The 22,892-nt window shown below is 34.2% G+C and overlaps 2 protein-coding genes across 3 annotated transcripts; one reads left to right on the forward strand and one right to left on the reverse strand.

Moving 5' to 3' along the window:
- Positions 1–1,319: 1,319 nt before the first annotated feature.
- On the reverse strand, positions 1,320–7,612 carry LOC132742034 (uncharacterized). 2 transcript variants are annotated; one of them, XM_060730316.1, is made up of 6 exons: positions 7,454–7,612; positions 6,241–6,479; positions 5,704–5,902; positions 5,345–5,457; positions 3,584–5,208; positions 1,320–3,327 (listed from the first exon to the last, which is right to left on the reverse strand). In XM_060730316.1, exons 2-6 carry the CDS (start codon positions 6,477–6,479, stop codon positions 3,014–3,016), a joined length of 2,490 nt encoding a protein of 829 aa, XP_060586299.1. In that variant the 5' UTR covers positions 7,454–7,612; the 3' UTR covers positions 1,320–3,013. The 2 variants fall into 2 exon arrangements, with proteins under 2 accessions (XP_060586299.1, XP_060586298.1); XM_060730315.1 differs by lacking the exon at positions 7,454–7,612 and adding an exon at positions 7,247–7,442.
- Positions 7,613–11,235: 3,623 nt separating this feature from the next.
- Positions 11,236–22,547, forward strand: LOC132742035 (protein unc-93 homolog A-like; the record flags this gene model as incomplete). Its single annotated transcript, XM_060730317.1, is given in 2 exon segments — positions 11,236–11,553; positions 21,939–22,547. A coding segment is annotated over 1 exon segment (583 nt), but the record flags the coding sequence as incomplete, so codon positions are not given.
- Positions 22,548–22,892: the final 345 nt, after the last annotated feature.

Consider the following 22,892-nt stretch of genomic DNA (forward strand, 5'->3'; position numbering starts at 1 on the left):
CACCCGTTTTTCTTAGAAATACCGGCCGATGAAGTGTTTGCGGTATCAGAACTTTAAGGATGCGCGCGCATGGATTCACCCCCTTGTATACTGGTAAGTTCGTTTCGGGTCCAGCAATGTCCTATTTACACAATTTCTCTTCCGATGCACCTTCCGCATTAACATCTTTTCTGTCATAAGAAAATTATAACAAATGAGAGTTTAAAACTTTAATTGTGGATAAAGGTACGATAGAATAAAAAAATTAAAAATAAACATAGCTTGATTTTTTCTGTTGATTCGCCATATTCAGAGCATTTTCAGTCATCATACGCCTCGAAAAAACATTTCTGCCTACAACGTTAGTAATATCACTTCGAACATGCTAGTCTGGACGCCGGTAACATACTCCAGAAAAGTCATTCTTGGTGGATTTTTTGCATACGCGCCACAGACACGACACAATTAAAAGTCTTCTTAGATATTGTCAACAAAAATGGCTAAACTACATCGTGACGTTTATAACATTACTTTTTTTAGATATATAGATATTTCACAGGTTATATGACCCTTCATAAACGGATGTTTGCATATATAACCCGAGGCTCTAAGGTAAGGTTATATTGTTATTTATAAACAACCGTTAATATATGGTCATATAACCTGTCAACAATCTCTATCACCGCAAACTTCTTATATTAAAAAAAAAATTACTTCGATTGTCAACAGCTTTGTGTACAGTTAATATAACCGTCACCATAGCAACATATGTTTTAAAAGGCCATATAACTTGTGACATGTCGTTATGAATAAACACAAAAACGGGCTCCACACATTAGAAACGCGAATAGAACAAGCTTTCATCATGAGTACTCGATAAACGTTTTATGCTAGATTTGAGAAGATTTGATGTCGACTTGAGAAGTACAGTGGTAATCAGTTTCATGGAGTATATTCAGAATGTGAAAATAATGTAGGAATGTGAAAATAATGCAGGAATGTGAAAATAACGTAGAAATGTGAAAATAACGTAGGAATGTGAAAATAACGCAAGAATTGTGCAATCTGAACAATATATATTGCTACATGAGCATAACGCTAACGGACCAATAATTTTTTGTTGAATCAAATTGGAAAAAATAAATAAATGAGGAAGTGCATACAGCTGTTAATGATCGGGATCATAGTAATAAACTTCTTATTACGCGTACCACAAGGACGAGAAGCAGCTATATATATAACGCGCTGTCAGAGAAATCCTACCATACACGTGCAAGCACAAACGCACGCACGCTTTTAAATTTTACTGTTGTCATAAACACATGAACATAAATTTGAAATATTTGTCAATTTTATTGCACAGTTAAAGTATAGCACATGGAAAATAAAAATAAACATTTGGAACATTAAATAAATACATGGTTATAAAATATTTTCAAAAAAGACACAAAATACAGTTACAAACTAATCACATCCGAACTAGACCATTGTGATTTATATGGATCAATCATACATTCTAAACAAGTTACGTACATCAAAATAAAAAGACGAAAAATAAACAATGTATCTGCTCGAAAAACAAACATATATCAAAAGAATGAAATGTTATTTATTATATAAAGTATTGCGATCTAAAATGTTTGTTTACGTATATTGTCTATAAATAAATATATGTTCAAAATAAAATTTAGATAATTACAGAGAAATCTGAATGTTTTCCCTGTAATCAATATAAAAAAACCATTGTTTTACACAGATCTTTACTTGTGGGGGTTTCCGACAGTATATCAAAATATTTGAAATAATTAACCCGAAATATTTCATAATGTTGTTTCAGTTACGCAATAAATAATCATATTCGCATTTAGTAAAAAAAAAAATAATAATAACGTATCTTTATGAATAAGATGCAGAGAAAAGCTTTCGGTAAATAAGATTTCATGTACATTTTATAAATTGCAAATTGTTACAACTCAAATGCAATATGTAAATCTAAATTTCAAAAAAAAAAAATAAATGACAGAGCTTCAGTGGCTAATTAAGTGAATTTATATACAACAATTAAACTTTTAACAAGCTTTGTAATCATTATAAAGGAAAAAAAATAAGAAAATGTGTTGTTTTTTCTAATTTTTCTTAAGTGCAAATTACTTCAGTTATAAAAGAAAGGTTAATGTAAATTGAAGCAGATTTACAATCTATCACAAATTCAGGTTTACAATCTATCTTTCGCTAACGTTCAAATATAAATGATTAAGTAGAATCTTACGTTGATTGCATACATACACTAAAAATAAAGACGTTGAGGACATTATGGTTTTTATCAGTCCATTTAGACAATACACAAACACATATATTTTTATATACATGTTAAAACATACCTGTGCTAACAATTGAAGCACAACATATATAAATGCATCACACACGAGATACAAGAATAAATTATGACCACGGTACAAACAACATAATCGTGAAAAAATGACATTAATGGATCGCCGTTAATTACGTCAACGCAACGTAAAACAAAACGTATGGAGGAAATGGGACAAATTAGCGGTTAACTGACGTTACGTTAGGCTCATAAATAATCCTAGGTCTTTAATGTTCAATAATAGTTAAGCTTTGGTCACAAAGTTTCACATTTCATTTATAATAGTCGTTTATGGTAAGTTGCGGTAACGTAACGTATATTATTGTCATTGGCAACATGACGTTAACGTGATTTTATAAGAGGAAGCCAATTTACATTCTCTAATCAATTAGTTTGAAACTGTCGTCTTTTGTAAAAAATGCGTCAAACATTTTATTATAACTCATCATAATGATTCCTCGATCACAGAATAACCGATCCACATTATTTTTGTGTCTGATAAAGTCCGGAGCAAATGTCCAACCTAACTTCGAATTTAGTTCACACATTCGACTAGTTTCAAACACGTGCTACGGTTTCCTATCTATAACAAATGTTGAAATGCATCGTTCCTGATTTTTTTTAGAGATATTTGATGTTCTGTAATATATGACGTAATTATTTCTATATTGCGACATCGTTCATGCGAATCCGTAAAGCGGTACGTCTTTGTCGTCTGCGGTTATTTCTGCCTCGGCCCCGGTTCCATCTATCGAGGCCTGATTTGCTGTAATTACATGGATTTGTTCTTGAACTGACGCACCCTTTACCCATGAGATACCTTTCACCTCGTCTACACTGATATAACATATACTGGTTCTTGAAACAGCTTGCATACATATGACATGACTTCAGACATTCAAGCACCTCGCCGTTGGTGCACGTCTTCAATGCATTACATGGTTTATTTACAACGCATCCCCATCCCAAAGAGCAACCTGAAAATGAAGAGAATATTGACTTTTAACAAAGTGACATAGAAATTAAAAAAGTAACATATACATCTTAAATGTAAGATTTGATTTCTGTTATGTTGAATTAAAGGTAATCAGTCAAAAGATGTTATGTGTTGTTTTTAAAGTACAATATTGTTGACAAGTTGTTTTTTCCAGAATAAACTACTCTGTCATTCCAAAATAATCTTTGATCTTTTTACCTTTATGTACATATATGTTCGGATGAAAGTGTTATTACCTGCAGTAACCGTCGTTTTCTCTAATGCTGGTGGTGGTGTGACTGTAGCTGGTGGGCGTGTGACTGGATCAATTGAAGGCCACACCCATTCCGTGCTGTAGTCACAGTAAAAGCTCACTACCATGCTGTTTGTAGTCAGCTGTGGACAACTTGCATCAGTGTTAAAGTCCCAAACATTAAGAACAGCGTCTCCGAACGAGTTTCCGAATTGAAGTGGTATCCCACCTGTTATTTTTACAGCACCAGAACACGGGCGATATATTTCAGTTCCTGGCACGAGACAGATTGGTTTGCACACACGACCGCATGAATCTTGTGCGTTTAACATTGCAACAGATACATCACTTTCGGACATGGGTTTTCGGACAGCAAGATACGCTGTCGCTACAGTTATTGCTAATCTTCTGTCCAATATGGCATATTCTTTGTAAATACCTTCATAGTTCAACCCCATTGATTTTACATAAATTGTATTTGTAGGTGTGCTAGGTTCTATGCAATCTTCATATTTCGCCGGTGTCTCTGCTTTTCGTAAATGTCTGTACACGTTGCTGTATGCACTGGGTGCATAAATATCTCCCTGACCTTTTTGGATTTTTCCACGTCTCACAGGGTATGATCCATAATTTGTGTAATCTGGGGGCCTTCTCAAAATAAGTTTTACTGGAATGTACACCCACTGTGCTATGTCACTTTGGCCGTTCATGCAAAATGTGTTCTGAACTGGTTTGATTGCCTTAGTAGGTTTTTCCACTGTTGGAGTTGTTGGCTCAGTAACGTTAGTGTTTGGATACGGTGTTGTCGAAGGTACATGTGGGCGCGTCGTGTGTGGTTTTGTTGGTTTGCAAGGTTTAGGTTTGGGTTTATTCAATTCCGCTTCGTAATCTTCAACTTCTTTAAGCGTTCTAGCCATACACTCATATTGACCTCTACCACGCTCATCTGGGTCTATTGCAGGTACACATTTTAAATAGACTGAGCCACAGTCTTGTTTTCCTTTGTTACAAGTTGGTCTTTTATCGTATTTGTACCATTCTGTCGTGAACATTTCACTCAAACCATCAATAACGTCCAGATCTGCAAAACCCATTTTTGCAGTTGGTAGGTGAAGTTCTTGAGCGCCCATAGTTGTTGGATTAGCTGGGTAATCTGACTCAAGATCTACACCTGCGCTTTTTTGATTTTCTCTGAAGAGTTCCCAAACTAAATCAATAAAGCAATGGTGGAGCCAAAATATGGGGTCATACACAGCAGACGACAAGATTGCCATCTGTCCGTCAATCCATCTGTGTACTCCGTTGTGATGAAACTCCCAATCATGGTCAATATCAGAATCTTCTCCACATATTTCATGCATTCTTGTATGTTTTGTTATGTTCTCAATCATCTTATTTGAGATCAATGGACCGTCTATTGCACAGTTTCGTGTGATAACACCTAACGACGACGGCCAACCTTGTTGCATGATACCGCCCTTTGCCTCGCCTTCGCATGATCCACAAAGGCGGTCACTAAACAACGCAGTTTGTAAGGCGTCGTCCATTTTGCCGTCTAAAGTAGAGTCCCAATATGGTAGCGTGACATCTGCAAATCTTGGTCCTTCACTTCTTAGAGCGTTTTCAAACCTGAAATAGAATAATACATGTAAAAGAAATATTTCAAACAATTTATGTCTTAAAATGTTTTATATGTTTATCTTTCTTTATTAAACTTCATTATCAAAATATAAAGATTTGAAAAGAAACATGAAAATATACGTACATAAGTAGATACATCCTATGCCAGCCAAGGAAATTGCAGCCACCATGTGCGGACACTGACGTCATACCAGTATGGAACTCGGCGAGGGCATCATATTTATTTGGTGCAATAGACTAGAAAAGAATAGCAGAAAAGTCAGATAATTTAAAATTCAAAGCATCATTTTTAAACGGTAATCGGTTTAAAAAAGAATGTAAATATAATATCATTTAAAGTATTTAAAAGTAACATAATGGTCTAGCACTTTAATCTTACTTCAGCATATTGTCATCATTAGTAATAAAGGTTTAAAGTGAAATTTCATGTACATAGGAAGTCGATAGGAAGTCGATCAAAAGATCAATTTTGGAAAAACTCACCTCGTTTTTCTTTGCACTATTTACAGCGTCTATAAATAACTGTATTTCTTCCTTAGACATCATACGGATCTCCTTCCGGATGCGGAGTTTTGGCTTTGGTCCGGTATGACTCAAGGGACTGGCTTGTCGCTTCTTTCGTTTCATTCTAAACCTTCGGATTTCTTGTTTTGTATCTTGACATAGGCTTGTAATAAACTCTCTAAAATGATAATAACAAGACTATGACTATATGATATCTCTGTCAATGGAAATTACATAAAGTGTTTGAATTATTTTGGTAGACGATAAAATCAATGGGTTACTAAAACGTGCACCTATTTGACTTTAATAAAGTTAAATAAATTAAATAAGATGATCAACAACTGAATAGACCAAACTTGTGTATGTACTTACATATTTGAAAAATGGCCCGATACTACAATATTTTATTTAGATACATTCATTAAGTGAGTATTATTACAGCCTCTGTTTGACAATGTTTTTACAATGTTATACGAATATCTATTTTTTCATAGTTTGGCTGTATATCTAACTTACATAGTTTGAGGGGATGCCCCACGTTGTATATTTAAATCTTTAGCATGTTGCCACATATACATATTTTCACAATGCGCCTGAATGGATACTGCCGGTGTTTTTGCTATAGATGTTTTCTTTTTGTAAGTGCCAAAACATTGTGCTAGGGGTCTAGGAACGTCGTAAGTCTGTACAGTTGCTGAGCCTATTTGAAATATGACAGCGCAATGGACAATAAAGGTGACTAGTGGTATGTGCATCTGGAAAAAAAGAAACGGCGCTTACAAAATTATCATATTGCAGCATTAAGAACACAAACATAAACGCATATATAGATTTATCACACACCCGTGCCGATTTTGCGACTCCGTAAATATGGTATTGCACGGCCGTGCATATATTTTGACCTGACGTCATTAGCGTTATGCAAACATAGTTTTCAATTCAATTTCAATATTTTATTAGGCATATAAACATTATATACAGTTTTTTGCCTAAATGAATATATTAGGCGGCAACAAATATCATGAGAAGAGTATGTTATATACAAAAAATGATGATAAATGTCAATTATAATATATATGTATATGGAAACACTCATATGTATACATTTCAATTCGATGATAGTGTAAAGACGCGCTTTATGTTAGCGTTCTACTGTAGGCGCGTCAACGGAAAATGACTCTTATTTCACTTTAAACGGTCTTTATTTTGGGTATGTGATAAATAGAATATTAAATTCGTGTAAGTTCATTACTGAATTTATTGCACTCGTTGAATAAAATAATATTATGCTCGCCAGAGGCTCGCATAATATAATTTTATTCAACTCGTGCAATAAATTCAGTATTGAACTTACACTCATTCAATATCCTCTATCTATTGAGTTGCATTAAGATATATACATTATACATAAATATACGTTGGACACAATTGTCAGGAAGTTACTTGTTCACAAAATATTTACCAAACTCATCCTTAATAAGGACATAAGAAAAGGTGTGTAATTAAAACTATCAAGTCTTACCTTCTTAATATAATATCCGAAACAATAATGAAATAAGCACAAATAAATATATTAGTGACTTTTCTTGAAGTATATCCACTCTTACAATTAATGACTATTAATATGAAATGTCTTGTGCCTTTAATTAGTTAAAACATATATCAGCACCATTGTGAATTTAAATAATTATTATCATCAGATCTACTGCAGAGACTTTAATGAAAATACCTTATCAAGCTTAGCAAATTTATCCAAAGTTTTAAAACGAAGAACCAAAATATCATCCAATGAAATCACGAGTTCGCGCTACTGCAATAATGACATTTCATTATTGTCGAGTTTATGTTAAAATGACAAGTAAAACAGACTTATGACGGTAAAGATCCCCATGATTGATCGACAGTCGCTAATTTTGTACGTAATAATACAGGACCAATAGATTCACCTTGTTGTACACCTCAATTCATTGTAAACTAGCGAGGTTGACGATATGTCTAGATCTAAATATACATGATTGTCTCCTGTTGTAAAAATAGAAATGACGATAAACGAAAACAAAAAACTATGGTTATCATTTGACTGGAAATTTATATTTGAAATCCACACGTTTTAATATTTGTGTATAAAAAATGTTTAAAAAAAACAAACAATTAATAAAACACACAAAGTAAAAATAAATCTGTGATATGCAGGTTTCATAACCACTGATTCTTTTTCAAAAATTTCTTTTTATCTTTAGTTTCGCAGATTGCTTTCTCTTTTAGGGTACATGTTTTTTTTTTACTTGAGGACCATTCGCCGATTTATTTATGAAATGGCACGAACGTGTCATATTGAAGGTTCAATGATAAGTGCCATAATATCAAATTATGAACACATCAATCTGCTGATGTTTCTAAATTGTTACCAATTCATATTAAATGTTGAATTCTGCTTAAGCCGGTGCTAGGGGGCGTGGACGGATGCTTGTACTTACCATTTCCGTCCATGAAAATACTCAATCAAACCGATCTTATAACATTTTGGTTGTCCTATAGGGATTCGGCTTTTAAACATTTTAATTGTATGGCCCCTTGTTAGAACCGCAAAGGAACGACAACTCATTGCAGGAAGGTATAGAATAGATAAATACAGAATCAACCAATGTACTGTATACGACACGGAAAATCCTGTCTATAAAGTTAATAAATGAAGAGTGAAAAATGAAATAATAACGTCAAAATATTTATGAAAAATTAAAATGTGGCATGACTCATTATATCTCTTTTATAAATATAATATGACCAATGCATTTGAAATTCAGTATAAACCACAACGTAGTGTGTGCATGTAAAAGCCCACGAAGACAAGTTTCAAACGTAGGTGCGTTGACATAACTAAATATATCTGTTAAAAATTTAACTTGTCGTTAAACCGTTGACTATTACTTTAATATAATGCTTTTTTTTCGGAGAACAATGGACGTTAAACGAGTGTAAGGGATGACCACAAAATGAATGTTTCAATCCGACAGTACAAGTATTTTCGTCATAAAAATCAAATTTGCCGTGTAAAACACGGAATACACCCGAGTACTGCCATTGCAGTAAAAGAAACCGATTTTGGCTGATAAACATTTCAGCAAATATTGTTACATAAAATGAACTCTGAGTGGTCTTATATCATATTTTTATTCTTTTGTAAAAAATATGTAAGAACAGTTAACAGTCAAAACATTTTTTTAAAAAACATGAAATATCAAAATAAAGTGTTTTCTTTTCACTTTTAAATAAAATGACGAATATAGGAGTCTCATGGACGCTAATTAGAGTGCAAATATGTAAGTAAAATGTTAAAAGTTTAGAGGACAATGACTTTTATTTTGAGAAATTAAGATAGATATACTTACGTTTTAGACATACATACATTACCGTAAGATGAAGGAGGTGTTAAATTAAGCGCACAGTTGGAATTTTTCTAATATATGCGTGCCAGTGAAAAGTGTTGCCCATTCTTTAACGTTAGTAAGCTGTTCGGCGTTATCAATTATCCACTGTATTCTTTCATGCTAAGATATCAAATGGTTTGATGAATATGACAAAGTAAAGAACAAAGAACCAGAGATACTACAGAAAAAAATGGGGCTTCAGCAATCGTTACAATATGCATTTTTGTATATAAATGGATACATGTGCTTTGTTTGTTTATCAGAAATTTTGGCTAAAATGTTCAATAAGCCGAGCATGTATTTTGCAGTATTTGTTTTTGGGTTCTTTTTAACATTTTACCTTGAAAACCGGATTTTGATGCTTCCCGAAGGATGAGCACATAGACGCCGCTTTATCCGTCCGTCCGTCTGTCCGTCCGTCCGTCCGCTTTTCTTATCCGGGACATAACTTTGAAACAACAAGAGGTATCAACATGAAACTTTGTAGGTAGATAGATCTCATTGAGTAAGTGTGCATTGCCCAAGAACCGTAACTCTGTCTTGCCTGATTTTTGAATTATTGCCCTTTGTTTATTTTTACTCTTTGAACCTTGTCCTGGACATAACTCTAAAAGTATAAAAGATATCAACATGAAACGTTGTAGGTAGATAGATCTCATTGAGTTAAAGTGCACCTTCAAAAACCATAACTCTTTCTTGCCAATTTGAGTTATTGCCCTTTGTTCATTTTGACACTTTGAACTTTGTCCGGGTCATTACTCTAAAATTATAAGAGATATCAACATGAAACTTTGTAGGTAGATAGGTCTCATTAGAAAGAAGTGCAGTGCTAAAAAACCATAACTCTGCCTTGTCTTATTTTGATGTTATTGCCCTTTGTTTATTTTTACTTTTTGACTTTTGTCCGGGACATAACTCTAAAACTATTAGAGATATCAACATGAAACTTTGTAGGTAGATAGATCTCATTGGATAGAACTGCAATTCTAAAGAACATAAACACAGCCTTGTCTTATTTTCGAGTTATTGCCCTATGTTCATTTTTACACTTTGAATTTTACCCGTGACATAACTATGAAACTATAAGAGGTATCATCAGGAAACTTTATAGATAGATAGATCTCATTGAATAGAAGTGCCGTGCAAAAAACCATAACTCTGCCTTGCCCAATTTTGGAGTTTTTGCCCTTTGTTCATTTGTTTTATACTTTCCTGTGTCCAAAACTTTCTCGGGGAGCATCACCCGGTTCAACCGGTTCTTGTTTAAAGATTCGACATATAAACTAAGAAATTCTTGATTTGACTACAAAACCGTGCAATCATGCATTTCAGTCAGTTTCCTGCTTACACAATTATGAATTTAGTTCGGTTGCCAACACCCAGCAATGTGTTTCTTTATTCAATTTTCGAAACATAAAAGAATAATTTAATTTTCATTTTATTTCCTGCATACAATCAGTCACTATATACGCAACTATGCCCAGGAACGATGATGTTACTAACCTCTGCTCTGCATATGGTAAATACAATGTGGCATAGTGCCGTGATTGGGGTGGTAAACTACCACCACCGCCACCATACTATGATTTTGTTTACATCTGAAGTAAAGTGATTGAACTACTTTAAATTCGTATTACCTCCGAGATTATGATTAATAATCGACGAAGTGTTCCGAATAATATCTGACTGCAGCATGGCCTAATGTAGACCCTGCTGGTAATCAACACATTCGCGCGCTAAAACATTATAAAAACGGTCTCTTTATAAATACGAAAAATAATGACGGAACGCAAAATTACGAATTATATACGTATGGTTAATGCAAAGATATAGTTAATTCATGCACCTTTTCTTGCATTTACATCTATTTGACTTTTTTTCCTAGGGACTGGCTCGAGATTGAAATGGGTCCTCGTGCCGCTTCAACTGTTAAAGGTACACTTTTTCGGTATTTTTAAATAAATTGTATATTGTAATTTAACGAAATTATTTAGTGCATGTGCAAAACGGTATAGTAAAATTGTAGAAACTTTAATTTGGAAAAGCAAGGATAACATTTTAGTAGATTTTTAGGTTCTTTTGAAGTGAAGCGGCATCAGCGCCGTCGTGTATCGCGATGATGGAGAAGTAAATTTATGCCGGAGGCGGAGTTTAATTGTCCATGTCATTTACCTGTCGTATTATTGAATAGATACATGTGGAAATACGAATGTTTTGTAAATTTGCATTTTTCGTAAACACTTATACATTTAAACATATACGTTATATTATTTGATTACTTATGTGACGTCTTTCAATTAACACATGTTGATTAAGAAGAAGCGTTTTTAATTCTGAAAACAAAAAAAAACGTATGGTGTAGGATTTGAAATTAAAGGTTTAAGGCGGGACTATTAAGAAGGTAAGATAAAAATACAGATTACGTGTTGTTTTTGTTTTCATACTTCTAAAATTTTTCGTTGTTTTTCATTTCTAACGTGTGGTCATCGAACCAGGATGAGAACATATTCTTTTTAATCATTATATATTTCTTTGATATTCGCGGCGATCATTCTTATTTCGGTAACCTATGGATTCGTATATTTATACACCCCTTAGTCTTCCAAGTTGGCTAGTATTTATAATATACTCTGTAAATCTCCATGGATATAAAAACATGCAAAAATATATCAAAATCGACACATTGTCAATGCAAATGCTGTATATTTGGTGCCAATACTGTGGTCATTTTGTTATCATTCTTTTTTCAAAATCAGTATGATTTGAGACTTAAATTATATACTGGTTACCGACCGTGACTTTAAATCATTTGTGCTCAGTCTAGATTAATTCCTCAACTATCAATCATGTTTTAATTGCTTTTTAATATTTTAAGCAATGCATTTATATATCATGTATATAAGTATTGCGTTTGTTTCGTATCACAGGTAGATTTATGTAAAGTACGTATAGACTCCACATATTTTGATATTTAGTGCTTTACACGCTTCTTAGTATACAACTTTTTATTCATCTCAAGGTAAAACTTAATCATATTTCTTGTTTATACATATCAAGTGTCTATTTATAAAACGGTATCAATTTAACATGTTAAATTTTTTTTAACCTTGTTACCAAGGTAACGTACCATCATAATATATAAAAAAGACTAGAAGTTTGTGGACATTATGACTATCTGGGTGTAAACTATAAAATAAGAATAGGCACAACAATCAAACTAAAACGTCTGTCGGTCAGTTAAATAGGAAGAGCGTCGGACTGTGAATCGGGCGGCCTGGGTTTGACTCCCGGACGGTATAGGTCACTGTCTAGGTGACTGATAATGAAATCCTTTCTACGGTCTTTCGCACTGCACCTCTTCGCTGGCATGTGGATAAGTGATCAATTCTGCTCCACAACCCGCCCAGAAACGATGCAGTTGGACTGTGCACTGGTGAAATTAATGTGGCTTACTCGGCTCCTTGCCGGTGGTCCGGTGTTGCTGGGCTGTGGTAGTGGATGCGTTCATTGAAAACCGCCTTTCCTTGTTGATCTTTGTCTTCATATTTTACTGTTGTGATCCGGAAACTTAACTTCCGGTTTCACAACCCCCACTAAGCAAACTTAAAAGTAAACATATGCCAGAATCTAAAGATGAAACTTTACACTTACTACTTTAAACTGAATCGGTTAGCAAGGGCACGTTTTTAGTAAGTAAGTCAAATAGTGATAAATACAAAAGAAATGTATCATTAAGACATTCTTATAAAACATTTATTGAAAAAAGTTGATTAATTAAGTCGTAAGTGGTTTTGTTTGGACATTTTTATGATGAATACTAGCACAATTAATATGTATCTTCGATTGCAAACAATATCTAATTATAATACTGCACTTTGTAACGTCGGTTTTCATTGGAAAACCGTGATGTTATACACAGTTGCTTTGAAATTATTATTTAATTTTATGTTTTCCTCTTAAAACGGATGTTTACTGTATTGTAAATTTTTTTAAAAGATTTTAAGGTTATAAGGCTGGTGTTGGTAGTATCACTCCGGATTACGACTGTAATAGACACATTGAATTCACCAGAGCACAGTTCAACCACCGCATCGTTCCTGGGCAGGCTGTCAAGCAGTTTATCAGTACTTGTTACCTTGCGCCGTCCGGGAATCGAACCCGGATCGCCCGATTTACAGTCCAAAGCTCTACCTATTGTGCTAACCAGACGGCTTTTATAGGGCCATAAAACCTGTCAGAATCTTTATGATATTAGTTATAAAGATTTTAAACAGATTATATAAACGGTTGTTTGGATATATAACCCGAGTCGCTATGCGGGGTTATATTGCAAACAACCGTTTATATTATTAGTTATAAAGATTTTTGACAGGTTATATGACCCTATATAAACTGTTGTTTGGAAATATGACCCGAGCAGCTAAACAACCGTTTATATACGGCCATATAACATGTCAAAAATATTTATAACGAATTTATAAAACATCAAGCATCTTGACTTAGATTAATTCATAAATTGACGGCAGACTTGTATATACAACTATATAAATGATACGATTATCCAATGAAAAGCGACATTACAAACGTAAGTATTATAAACGGTCATATAACATGTGCTGGTTATTGTGGCTGATTTGGTACATTGCACGTAGCGTTGTCGATAGCGAAGCACGTCAAACGGCGCATTGTCGTGCGGTGCGTTGTCGCGATTTCGCCCTGCCGCTTGGCTTATAAGCCAATCCTTCGATTTAAACAGAGCGACAATATGACATCACGCCGCACGACAACGCGCCGTTTGGCGTACATCGCTAGCGACAGGACAACAAGACGAAAGTCCGACAACGCGCCGTTTTGCGCTTTGTTCTGTTGTCGCTAGCGCCAACACGACGTACAAAGACGTTCCAAATCAGCTTTGTAACACCGCACTTTGGGGTCAAACGCACTTTGGGGTCCGACCCCAAAGTGCGTTAAACTTCGCACCGCACTTTGGGGTCAAACGCGCTTTGGGGTCAAAATCGAGAAATTTACCCCAAAGTGCGTTAATATGCTACATATCAACGCACTTTGGGTTCCAGAGAACTGAAGGTGTCATCTGAGATCTGCTTAAATACTGAGTACTGACTTATTTTCGATCTGCGACATTGAAATATTTGAGGTGGAGTTCAAGATGGCGGTCAATACATTGATGATGCTTAAGTGATAAAACTTTCATTAATTTTACCACTTGAAATATCTAAAAATTGTGTTCATATAACAAAATTACGGTGGCATAAAAGTGACATTTGCATTTTTTTTAGTTTTGCATACATATTATTTTTTAGTTTTGCATACATATTTTTTTTTAGTTTTGCTTCATATTTTATTTTATTTTTTCGTACATATTTTATTTTTGTTTTTTCGTACATATTTTAGCCAATCAAAACAGCCTTCACACCTCATAACAGCCCATAGTTGAGTATAAAACTAGCACAGTGGTTTGGTCACATTTCGACCCATTTTTGGAATCGGCCCAGTCGTTTTCGCCCGGGCAAGTCTGGTTTCGGCCGACCCTTTTCGGCCCATTTTTTAAATTATATGTATTTTATATAATTATTGTTTTTTTATTATTATATACTATTATATTAGTGTCTATTTGGAAAGGGCTGGAGATTGGTGATTAGTTATTATTATGAATATGCAACACTCAACCCCTCGCCCTGAGAATAGCGGGGGGGGGGGGGCATTGACTTTAAAACCAAGCCGACCACTGGTAAAATCTTTGCCCTGCGGGGGGTACTCAGATAACAACATTCCTGCCTTATGCCCCGGACGGGGCCAACATCAAAGCACGATTCTTTTTTAACCCGCACTCCCCGGGGGCAAGAGAGGTGGTTACAAATGACTGGTGTATTACAATAATGCACAACAAAAAATCTAAAAAGGTCATTATATTCCACTGATTTAGAAAAAATGCTTAAAGCTAAGCTTTGAAGGATTTTTATGAAAATTGGATCAATTCTTTTGCACATCCAGATTATGTGCAGAATTTATATGCCAGGTGTGCCGGCTCAAGGTCGGGGGACACACCTACAGGTCAAAGGATTAAGATTTGGGTTTCATGTCCGCTCCTTATCTCCAAAACCCCATAAAGGATTTTCAGTCGAGACAATATGCAGAACCTTTCTTTGGGTTACCGCGGACTATATATATACTAAAAGTGTTGTTATTTTTTTTATTCCTCCAAAATGAAAATGTTGGTATTTGCAAATGAGGTACTGTAATTTACAGATGGCGAAGTGTTTAAAAATGGCGTTTTACAAATGGCGTAATTATCCAAACCTCTACTTTGCAAATTGCGTCATGTAAAAATATGTACTAAAAAACAAAAATAAAATATGTACAAAAAACTAAAATAAAATATGTATGCAAAATTAAAAAAGAATATGTATGCAAAATTAAAAAAAGGTATGTATTCAAAAAAATATGTACGACAAACAAAAAAAAATATGTACGAAAAACAAAAAAAGTATAAAAAAAATGCAAATGTCACTTTTATGCCACCGTTCAAAATACTCTAGTACAGAAATTGTGTATTCCTAAAATTAAAAGATGCTGCGAAAAATGTCCCGTTCTGTCAGTCATTTACTTGATAACTTTTGGTGCCATATTGAGCCCCATTTTAAATATGTTGATAATGAAATAAAATGCAGTTTTTTTTTTTTCAAAAGAACTATAAATATACTCTAAAGTGGCGGCATGGCCGAGTGGTTAACGCGTCGGACTAGTAATCTAATGATCGCTAGCCGTATGGGTTCAAACCCCGTCAGGGGCAAGTCGTTGTTTCCTTGAGCAAGATACTTTACACTCATTGCTCAGTACTGGTTCCAGGAACGGATTCGAAAGTGTGTCTATAAGCTTTTAGCTTCCTACACAATCGAACTAAAATAAATTCTGTATAAACCAAATATACTCTATTGCAATGTTCTGGTGAAACATCAAGTTTTTCGATCGGACTATAAATAGTGATTTTTACAAATACATTATTAAGCTATCAACAAACTTAAGGGTTTTTGTAAGCTCCGTAACAACCGTTCGCCAGGGGATACGGACAAAAGCGCCCCCGGGGGCGGGCTTTTGTCCTACACTCGTTCGCCAGAGGCTTTTTTTTAATGGGAAATCTTACATACTTTCGTTAGAAAGAGCAAACACGAATTTTATAATGTTAAAATAATGGTATCAGAGAAATGTAAGATGCTTGTTACCTGAATAAAGTAGCGATAAATGTGAAATTATTTGTCATAAAAAATAGTCAAAAACAATGTAGTATTTGACTTCCATATAAAATACTAAAATACTAATTCACTGTAACTGTACTCATCATTGCCAAAAAGCAACAGATGAAAAAATGGTTCAGGTAATTGGCCAATGTGTATTTTTTGGATAATATAGAAGAACATCAAAATAAAAAAGCTTTTAGAAAAAACAAATAAAAGCATAATGGGCCTTAAAAACGTTATTTTTAACCCTCGGGGTGGGGGATCGATACTCCACAATCCCCTCTATACCCCCAGTGAGAATTTTTCATTATTCTGAAGCTCCGCTCTTAATGTGCGACTTCTTAAATAGTTGATATTTTTAGGATTACTACCTAAAGCCGCATCTACACCTATAGTCAAGTTTCTTATATGTTACATTTAGCTAAATAAATGGCTCTTTCAACATATTATCAGGCACATTTTTTTACTGAAATGTCTTACTAAAATTGCCCAGAATTTATACCTTTGCCTATGCTAAGACTATCATATTTCTATAAAATGTGTAAATAAAAAACGGGAAAATAATCCATTTAGCTAAAAACAATGGAGTTAATTAAAGGTGTACATTCTTTTAAAATAAATGGAAAATTTGAGAAAAAAATATTTTAAGCTTAATAATTGATACAAATTCTTTATTAGGTGATTTATTTGGTGAAAGTTCTTCACTTACTTATCAAGACCATTTAAATCCCTATTGATTCTACTATAATCCAGGGCACATGTTTTGCGTCTTTTTAATACCTTGATATTTGTTTACCATTCGCTTTGGTTTAAACATATTTATTGCATATATTTTAATCATACATTATACATACATTCAGTTTCATAACCATACTAACATAATACACGCAATGGATTTTGACGGAAGCACTAGGTGCTTATTAAAGTCAATCTCCATTATAATTGATAAATTACAATAAAACTAATACATGTGATCAAGTAAAGAGCATATAAAAATGTGTACCACAACCGCTTCTATTGATTGTATACAAAATATTTTTGAAAAAAAAAAAACACAAAACTAGGTTATGTGGTAAGGCTCTTGCATTATTTGTAATTGATAGATATTTTAATATAATATATTAATAGAAAAAAATAAAGAAAGAGAAAAAGAAGAAGGAATATTAAGATGAAAACCAACGTTTAGAGATGAAGAGACAAATGATTTTTTAGCACACAGACAGTATAAAGACTATGATTATTTTTTTAAGTGTTTACCAGTGTAATTGTTAAGTCGTAGACAGTACTTTGCAACATTTACTCGTCATGCAAACCTCCCACTATCCATTATGTATTTTTTGACGGCCAGAAATAACTCCGTATTGTCTGATTGAGAAAGAGAAACATCCCAAAACAGAAGAGTATGAAGAGAGACATTTTGAGTGATTTGACGCACTTTTGTAAGAAGGCATGTACGGTGGCAACTATAAAAGTGATATTCGAGAAGATAGTGATAGTTGTTTTCAGGTTGTCCACAATGGCAAAGGGGAGATTGGACTATATTACGAATGAAAAGGTGATGATTTAGTTTGCTACAATTCATGCGAAGCCTAGCATGTAAGACCTGTGCCATTCGTGATCCGCTGTAAAAATAAGCGGGCGTACTATCACGGACTGGCATAACTATACTTTTAAAAACTTTTAAAGTGGGTGAATTTCTTACATCTGTTGATAGGTTATTCCAATCGCGAACTGTCACGGGTAAGAAAGAATTGTAATATTGGTTAGTTCGGGAATGTACAGGTCTCAACTGATCTGGGTTTCGAAGGTTGTACGAAGACGTTGATCCAATATTTGGGGGAACGAGATTTGTTAGATATTCTGGTGCAAGACCATTTATCATCTTATAGAACATTATAAGCCTGTGAACGCGTCGTCTCTCTTCTAGGGATGACCAATTCACTTCCTGTTGAAGTTTATCGAGAGAGACCAGTTTGGTTGCTCCCGATACAATACGAGCACATTCGTTTTGGATCTTGTCAAGCATATCCTTTTCAGCCATAGAGCAATTATTCCATATAACATCAGCATATTCTAGAATTGGTCGGATGAAAGAGGTGTATATTACTTCAAGAGATTTCCTATCAAGAGTAAATTTCAGTCTACGCATAATGTGAACCCGTTTCCATGCTTTATTTACTATATAGTTAATGTGTTCATGCCAAGAGCAGTCATTTGAAAGAATGATACCCAGATGTTTGTGGTGTTCTACTTCCGGTATAATTTGGCCATGCATGTTTAGAGATGGGTGGTTTTGCTGATGCATTTTTCTACTTAGCAATAGGCATTCGGACTTTGCAGGATTAAAGTTAACTAACCACGTATCGGCCCATTCTGTTATTTTTAGGATATCAGATTGGAGGAGTTCTGCAGCAGCATTTGGGTTTTCAACAACAATATATAAACTGGTATCGTCAGCAAAAAGACGGATATGACTTCCAATGTCAACGACAATATCATTTATAAAAATAAGAAACAATAGAGGTCCTAAAATTGAGCCCTGAGGAACTCCAGCATTTACTGCATCCCATGTAGATTGAGTACCAGGTAGCACAACGCGTTGTCGTCTTCCGGAGAGATAATTAGAAAACCAGTCTTTATTAAATTACCATTTGTATCTTTTTAAAAAGCACCAATTTATATAAAAGAAAGTTTGAGGATTTCATTACTATGTACAAATACTTAATAATTCTGACTTCGCAGAATTGATAAAGGAAATCGTCCAAATGCTAAAAGAACTGAACAAAGTGCATATGGTTTGTCGGCTTTCTCAATGATGAGTTTAAACAGAGTTTGGCTGACACGTAGTTAGGTACTGAACTTAAAAATCGGAGATGCATTATGTTATTTTATGTAGAATGTTTCATTCCGAGTTTAGCTGTAAACACATGGTAAATAGTAGCCTGTGTTAATCAGTATCGTCCATAAACAGGTATAAATTGATCCTTTTACATTTTAAATTTGGCCGTTTGACGACCTTCAAAATTTGCACATTTTACTGTTTTCATGGGGAAGTCGTCATATATTGCATTTGATTTGTATTATCTATTATCCCTGTATAGTTCGGGAGGTCAATAACTCAGTAAGTCAGCTTCTTCTTTTAGTATGCATAGTCACGCGAATACTGTGTACAAATATAAAGGTTGTTCAAAAAGTAATAGGACTTCACATTTCTTAATTTACGTACACATTTTTACAGAGTATGTCCTATATATACAGTGAAAAAAATCAATGCATTATGTTTACAAAAAACAAATATGTAAGAATTTCAAATGACAAGGAGTACCCGACCCGACGACGCACGCTACCAACTTTCAACTTTTATTAAGAACTAAGCCCGGTTGGGTATGAGTTTAACATAAACAACAAACATAATGTAACAACATGACATATATATGTATACGTAAGATAAATACAAAGCGTCAGTCTTTCTGAAAATAATATTCTAGGTGTCCGAATCATGTAATTATTGCCAGGCCATATATGCGGAGATGAATCGAGAAAAAGAAAACGATCATACTCTCGTTCCACTCTCAGAAAAAAGCCCGGTAGCTCGTATTCATTGACTATTTAGAAATGATGAAAACATCTTCGGGTATAAGTAAGTTGTCGATTTCGCAATTTTCATACTTAAATGTTGAAAAGTGCGTAATTTGCGACAGTTCTTATCAACTGCTATTTATTTATACATCAGTGAATACAGTCGTGTCTATGTTAGGAATATCTTTAAAAGTAAAATCCATATTTATTTCATCTAAAATATACAGTTTTTGTTAATTTAATTAAAGAAATTTAATTATACGTACATTTTAATTTAAGTCCTGTTTACACATATAACGTAGGGCAATTTAGCGAACTAATAGTACACTTTTGTAAGAGTACATTTCCATTAATAATGTCCCAATTTTAATATAAAGGAATATTAATGAAATGTGAGATGCATATCAAAATAATCATACATATGAAAATCCGGGGAATGTAAAACTATAAGACTTAAAATTACTGTCTGATTTTAACTGTCTACTTTTAATATCACTTCTTTGAAACTCCAACATAGAAACTAAACATGTAATTATAATGGATGTGGAACATACACAATGCAACAAAACGTGTATGTATTCATGACAATAATTGATCAAAACCATGTTTAACATTTAGCAACAATGTGAACTTCTTCTCTTGTTTTGTCACTAAACACCCGTTTTCCCCCTAATCTTGTTCGATGTCCCACTGGGTACTGTACCAGTGGTCCTCCTTCGTGAGTTTGCTTTTAGTGAAAGTTGCTCTTCCTTGTCAATCTTTATTAATATATTCACAAGTTCTCATATTTGTGTTGCATTTTTCATTGATACAATAATATATATATGTGTGTGTGTGTGTACGTGCGTGCGTGCGCGTGTGTGTGTGTTATTTGATTCCACAACAGTTAACATTGCATTAGAAATAGGAAAAAGAATTTCCATACGCCGATTATTTCAATGATACCGATATCGGGAATATATTCTTATTGTATCAACTGTTTCTTAAACAATTGCGTCATTGTATTTTCCAACTGAGGCGTAGTTTTAATATGAACTTTGAAAACAAAGATCAACAAGGAAGGGTGGCATTTATGGAACACATTTCCCAACAAAAACCCAAAAACACAGGACACCGAAAAGGAGCAGGATAACTAACAAAAAATGGAAGGAGAACACAAGGGCAAATCACGGACGGCGCGCACTTATAAACAACTCAGCAAAGGAAATTTTAGAAACCGGCAAACACACCAAAGAAGACAATAAATAAAAAGACCAACAAAATGAGGGGAAGCGACCAGAGGACCGAAGAAGATTTTTTTTATATAAACTAGCGGAAAAGGGAAACTTGTCGTAGACGACAAAACAAGATTGGTCACAAAAATGTCATCACCATGTAGCAATAAGCAAGACATACATCTCTAGGATCATAAAGGGGCGCCGTCTTGGAACAGCCAACAGCATAAGCCCCTCCTAGGGAGTTTAAACCGGTTAATGATGTACCAAACTTCACTCTTAGCCCAAACATGTTATAATGGACATAATTCATCACACAATTCACAATTTTATCTCCCAAATGTTGTTCAAAAGATTTTATTGAAAGCTACTTTACCTTCTATAACAACTGCAATTGCATCACCCACCTCCAAGGTCGTTTGCTTTTAAAATGTGTCACGGTTGATAAGTAGTTTATACATGTTCATGAGTACATTATATATATCAAAATATTTTAAGAATATAAACACGTGGAATGGCGAGTAAAAGTCAGTTAAATTTTCGTTTTTGAAATTATTTAAAGTCGCATACTTGTGTTAAAAATTGAATGATATTCATGCGTTTCAATGAATATGTAAATCTAGAATTACTTTTTTGTTAAAGGTATCGAATGAAAACGGAATGTGTTAATGGCTTTTAAAATGATGTCCTTGTTTAGAAATTCACTGCCAAACGATTATAACTTGTTTCTATTTCAGGGCTGATATCTGGTCGTGAAACAGAAATGGATAATATTGGAGCGGAAACGGAAATGGGTTCCGAAAAGACACATGAACCGGAAGTAGGGTATAGCAACGCAGTAAATGAACAGACGTCATCACCTGCAGATTTAAAACTATCAATGGCGGCACCTTACAAGATGACAAAGTTTCAAATTCACAAAAATCTCGTTGTTGTCAGTGTTGCATTCTTATTTTTATTTACCGCATTTCAATCTTTATCTAATTTGCAAAGTAGCTTGAATAGGGAAGATGGAATTGGCACAGTAGGTATGTCGGTGATTTACGCGGCACTTGTCATTTCATGTATGTTTCTACCACCATTTATCATTGACGCAGTAGGATGTAAATGGACAGTCGCCTTCTCCATGTTATGTTATATTCTTTATATGGCTGCAAACTTCTACGCCACCTGGTGGACAATTATCCCTAGTGCTATTATTCTCGGTATCGGTGCAGCTCCTTTATGGTCGGCGAAATGCACTTATTTGACCCAGAGTGGTACCTGGTATTCCAAAATGACAGGTCGAACAGAAGATGATATTATCAACCGATTTTTTGGAGTGTTCTTCATGATATTCCAGACCAGTAAGTTTCAATACTCTTATTATTGTCCCAAGAATCAGAACAGTTTTGTATGGTATGCTAGTTTAATAAGCTTACATCATTTGAACAATACCTCAGCTATGAGTCATCCATCTGAGTCACCTTATACACCTACCTAAGAATCCTGTTTGATTTATGTATACTTCAATAATGTTAAATTCAATGTTGAACACATTTTTGCTTGTAACTGTCAAATACCTTTGTAACTTTAATATTTCATTTCAAATTGATTTACTTTCTGCCACATTTCAGGTACATGTATTAAACCTTTACCTTGACATGAACATTTTGAAGTATTTTGAATATGTATTTTACTCCTACTTGTTC

Source organism: Ruditapes philippinarum, unplaced genomic scaffold (genome assembly GCF_026571515.1).
Source record: "Ruditapes philippinarum isolate M1 unplaced genomic scaffold, ASM2657151v2 ctg5331_1_1_1_1, whole genome shotgun sequence".
Lineage (NCBI taxonomy): Eukaryota > Metazoa > Mollusca > Bivalvia > Venerida > Veneridae > Ruditapes > Ruditapes philippinarum.

Excerpts from the sequence above, each read along its gene's own strand:
- LOC132742034 (XM_060730316.1), bottom strand. The coding sequence starts at position 6,479 with ATGCACATACCACTAGTCACCTTTATTGTCCATTGCGCTGTCATATTT. Across the intron at positions 5,458-5,703 it reads ATAGTGCAAAGAAAAACGAG|TCTATTGCACCAAATAAATA; the intron begins GTGAGTTTTTCC and ends ATTCTTTTCTAG. Across the intron at positions 3,328-3,583 it reads GAAAACGACGGTTACTGCAG|GTTGCTCTTTGGGATGGGGA; the intron begins GTAATAACACTT and ends CTTCATTTTCAG.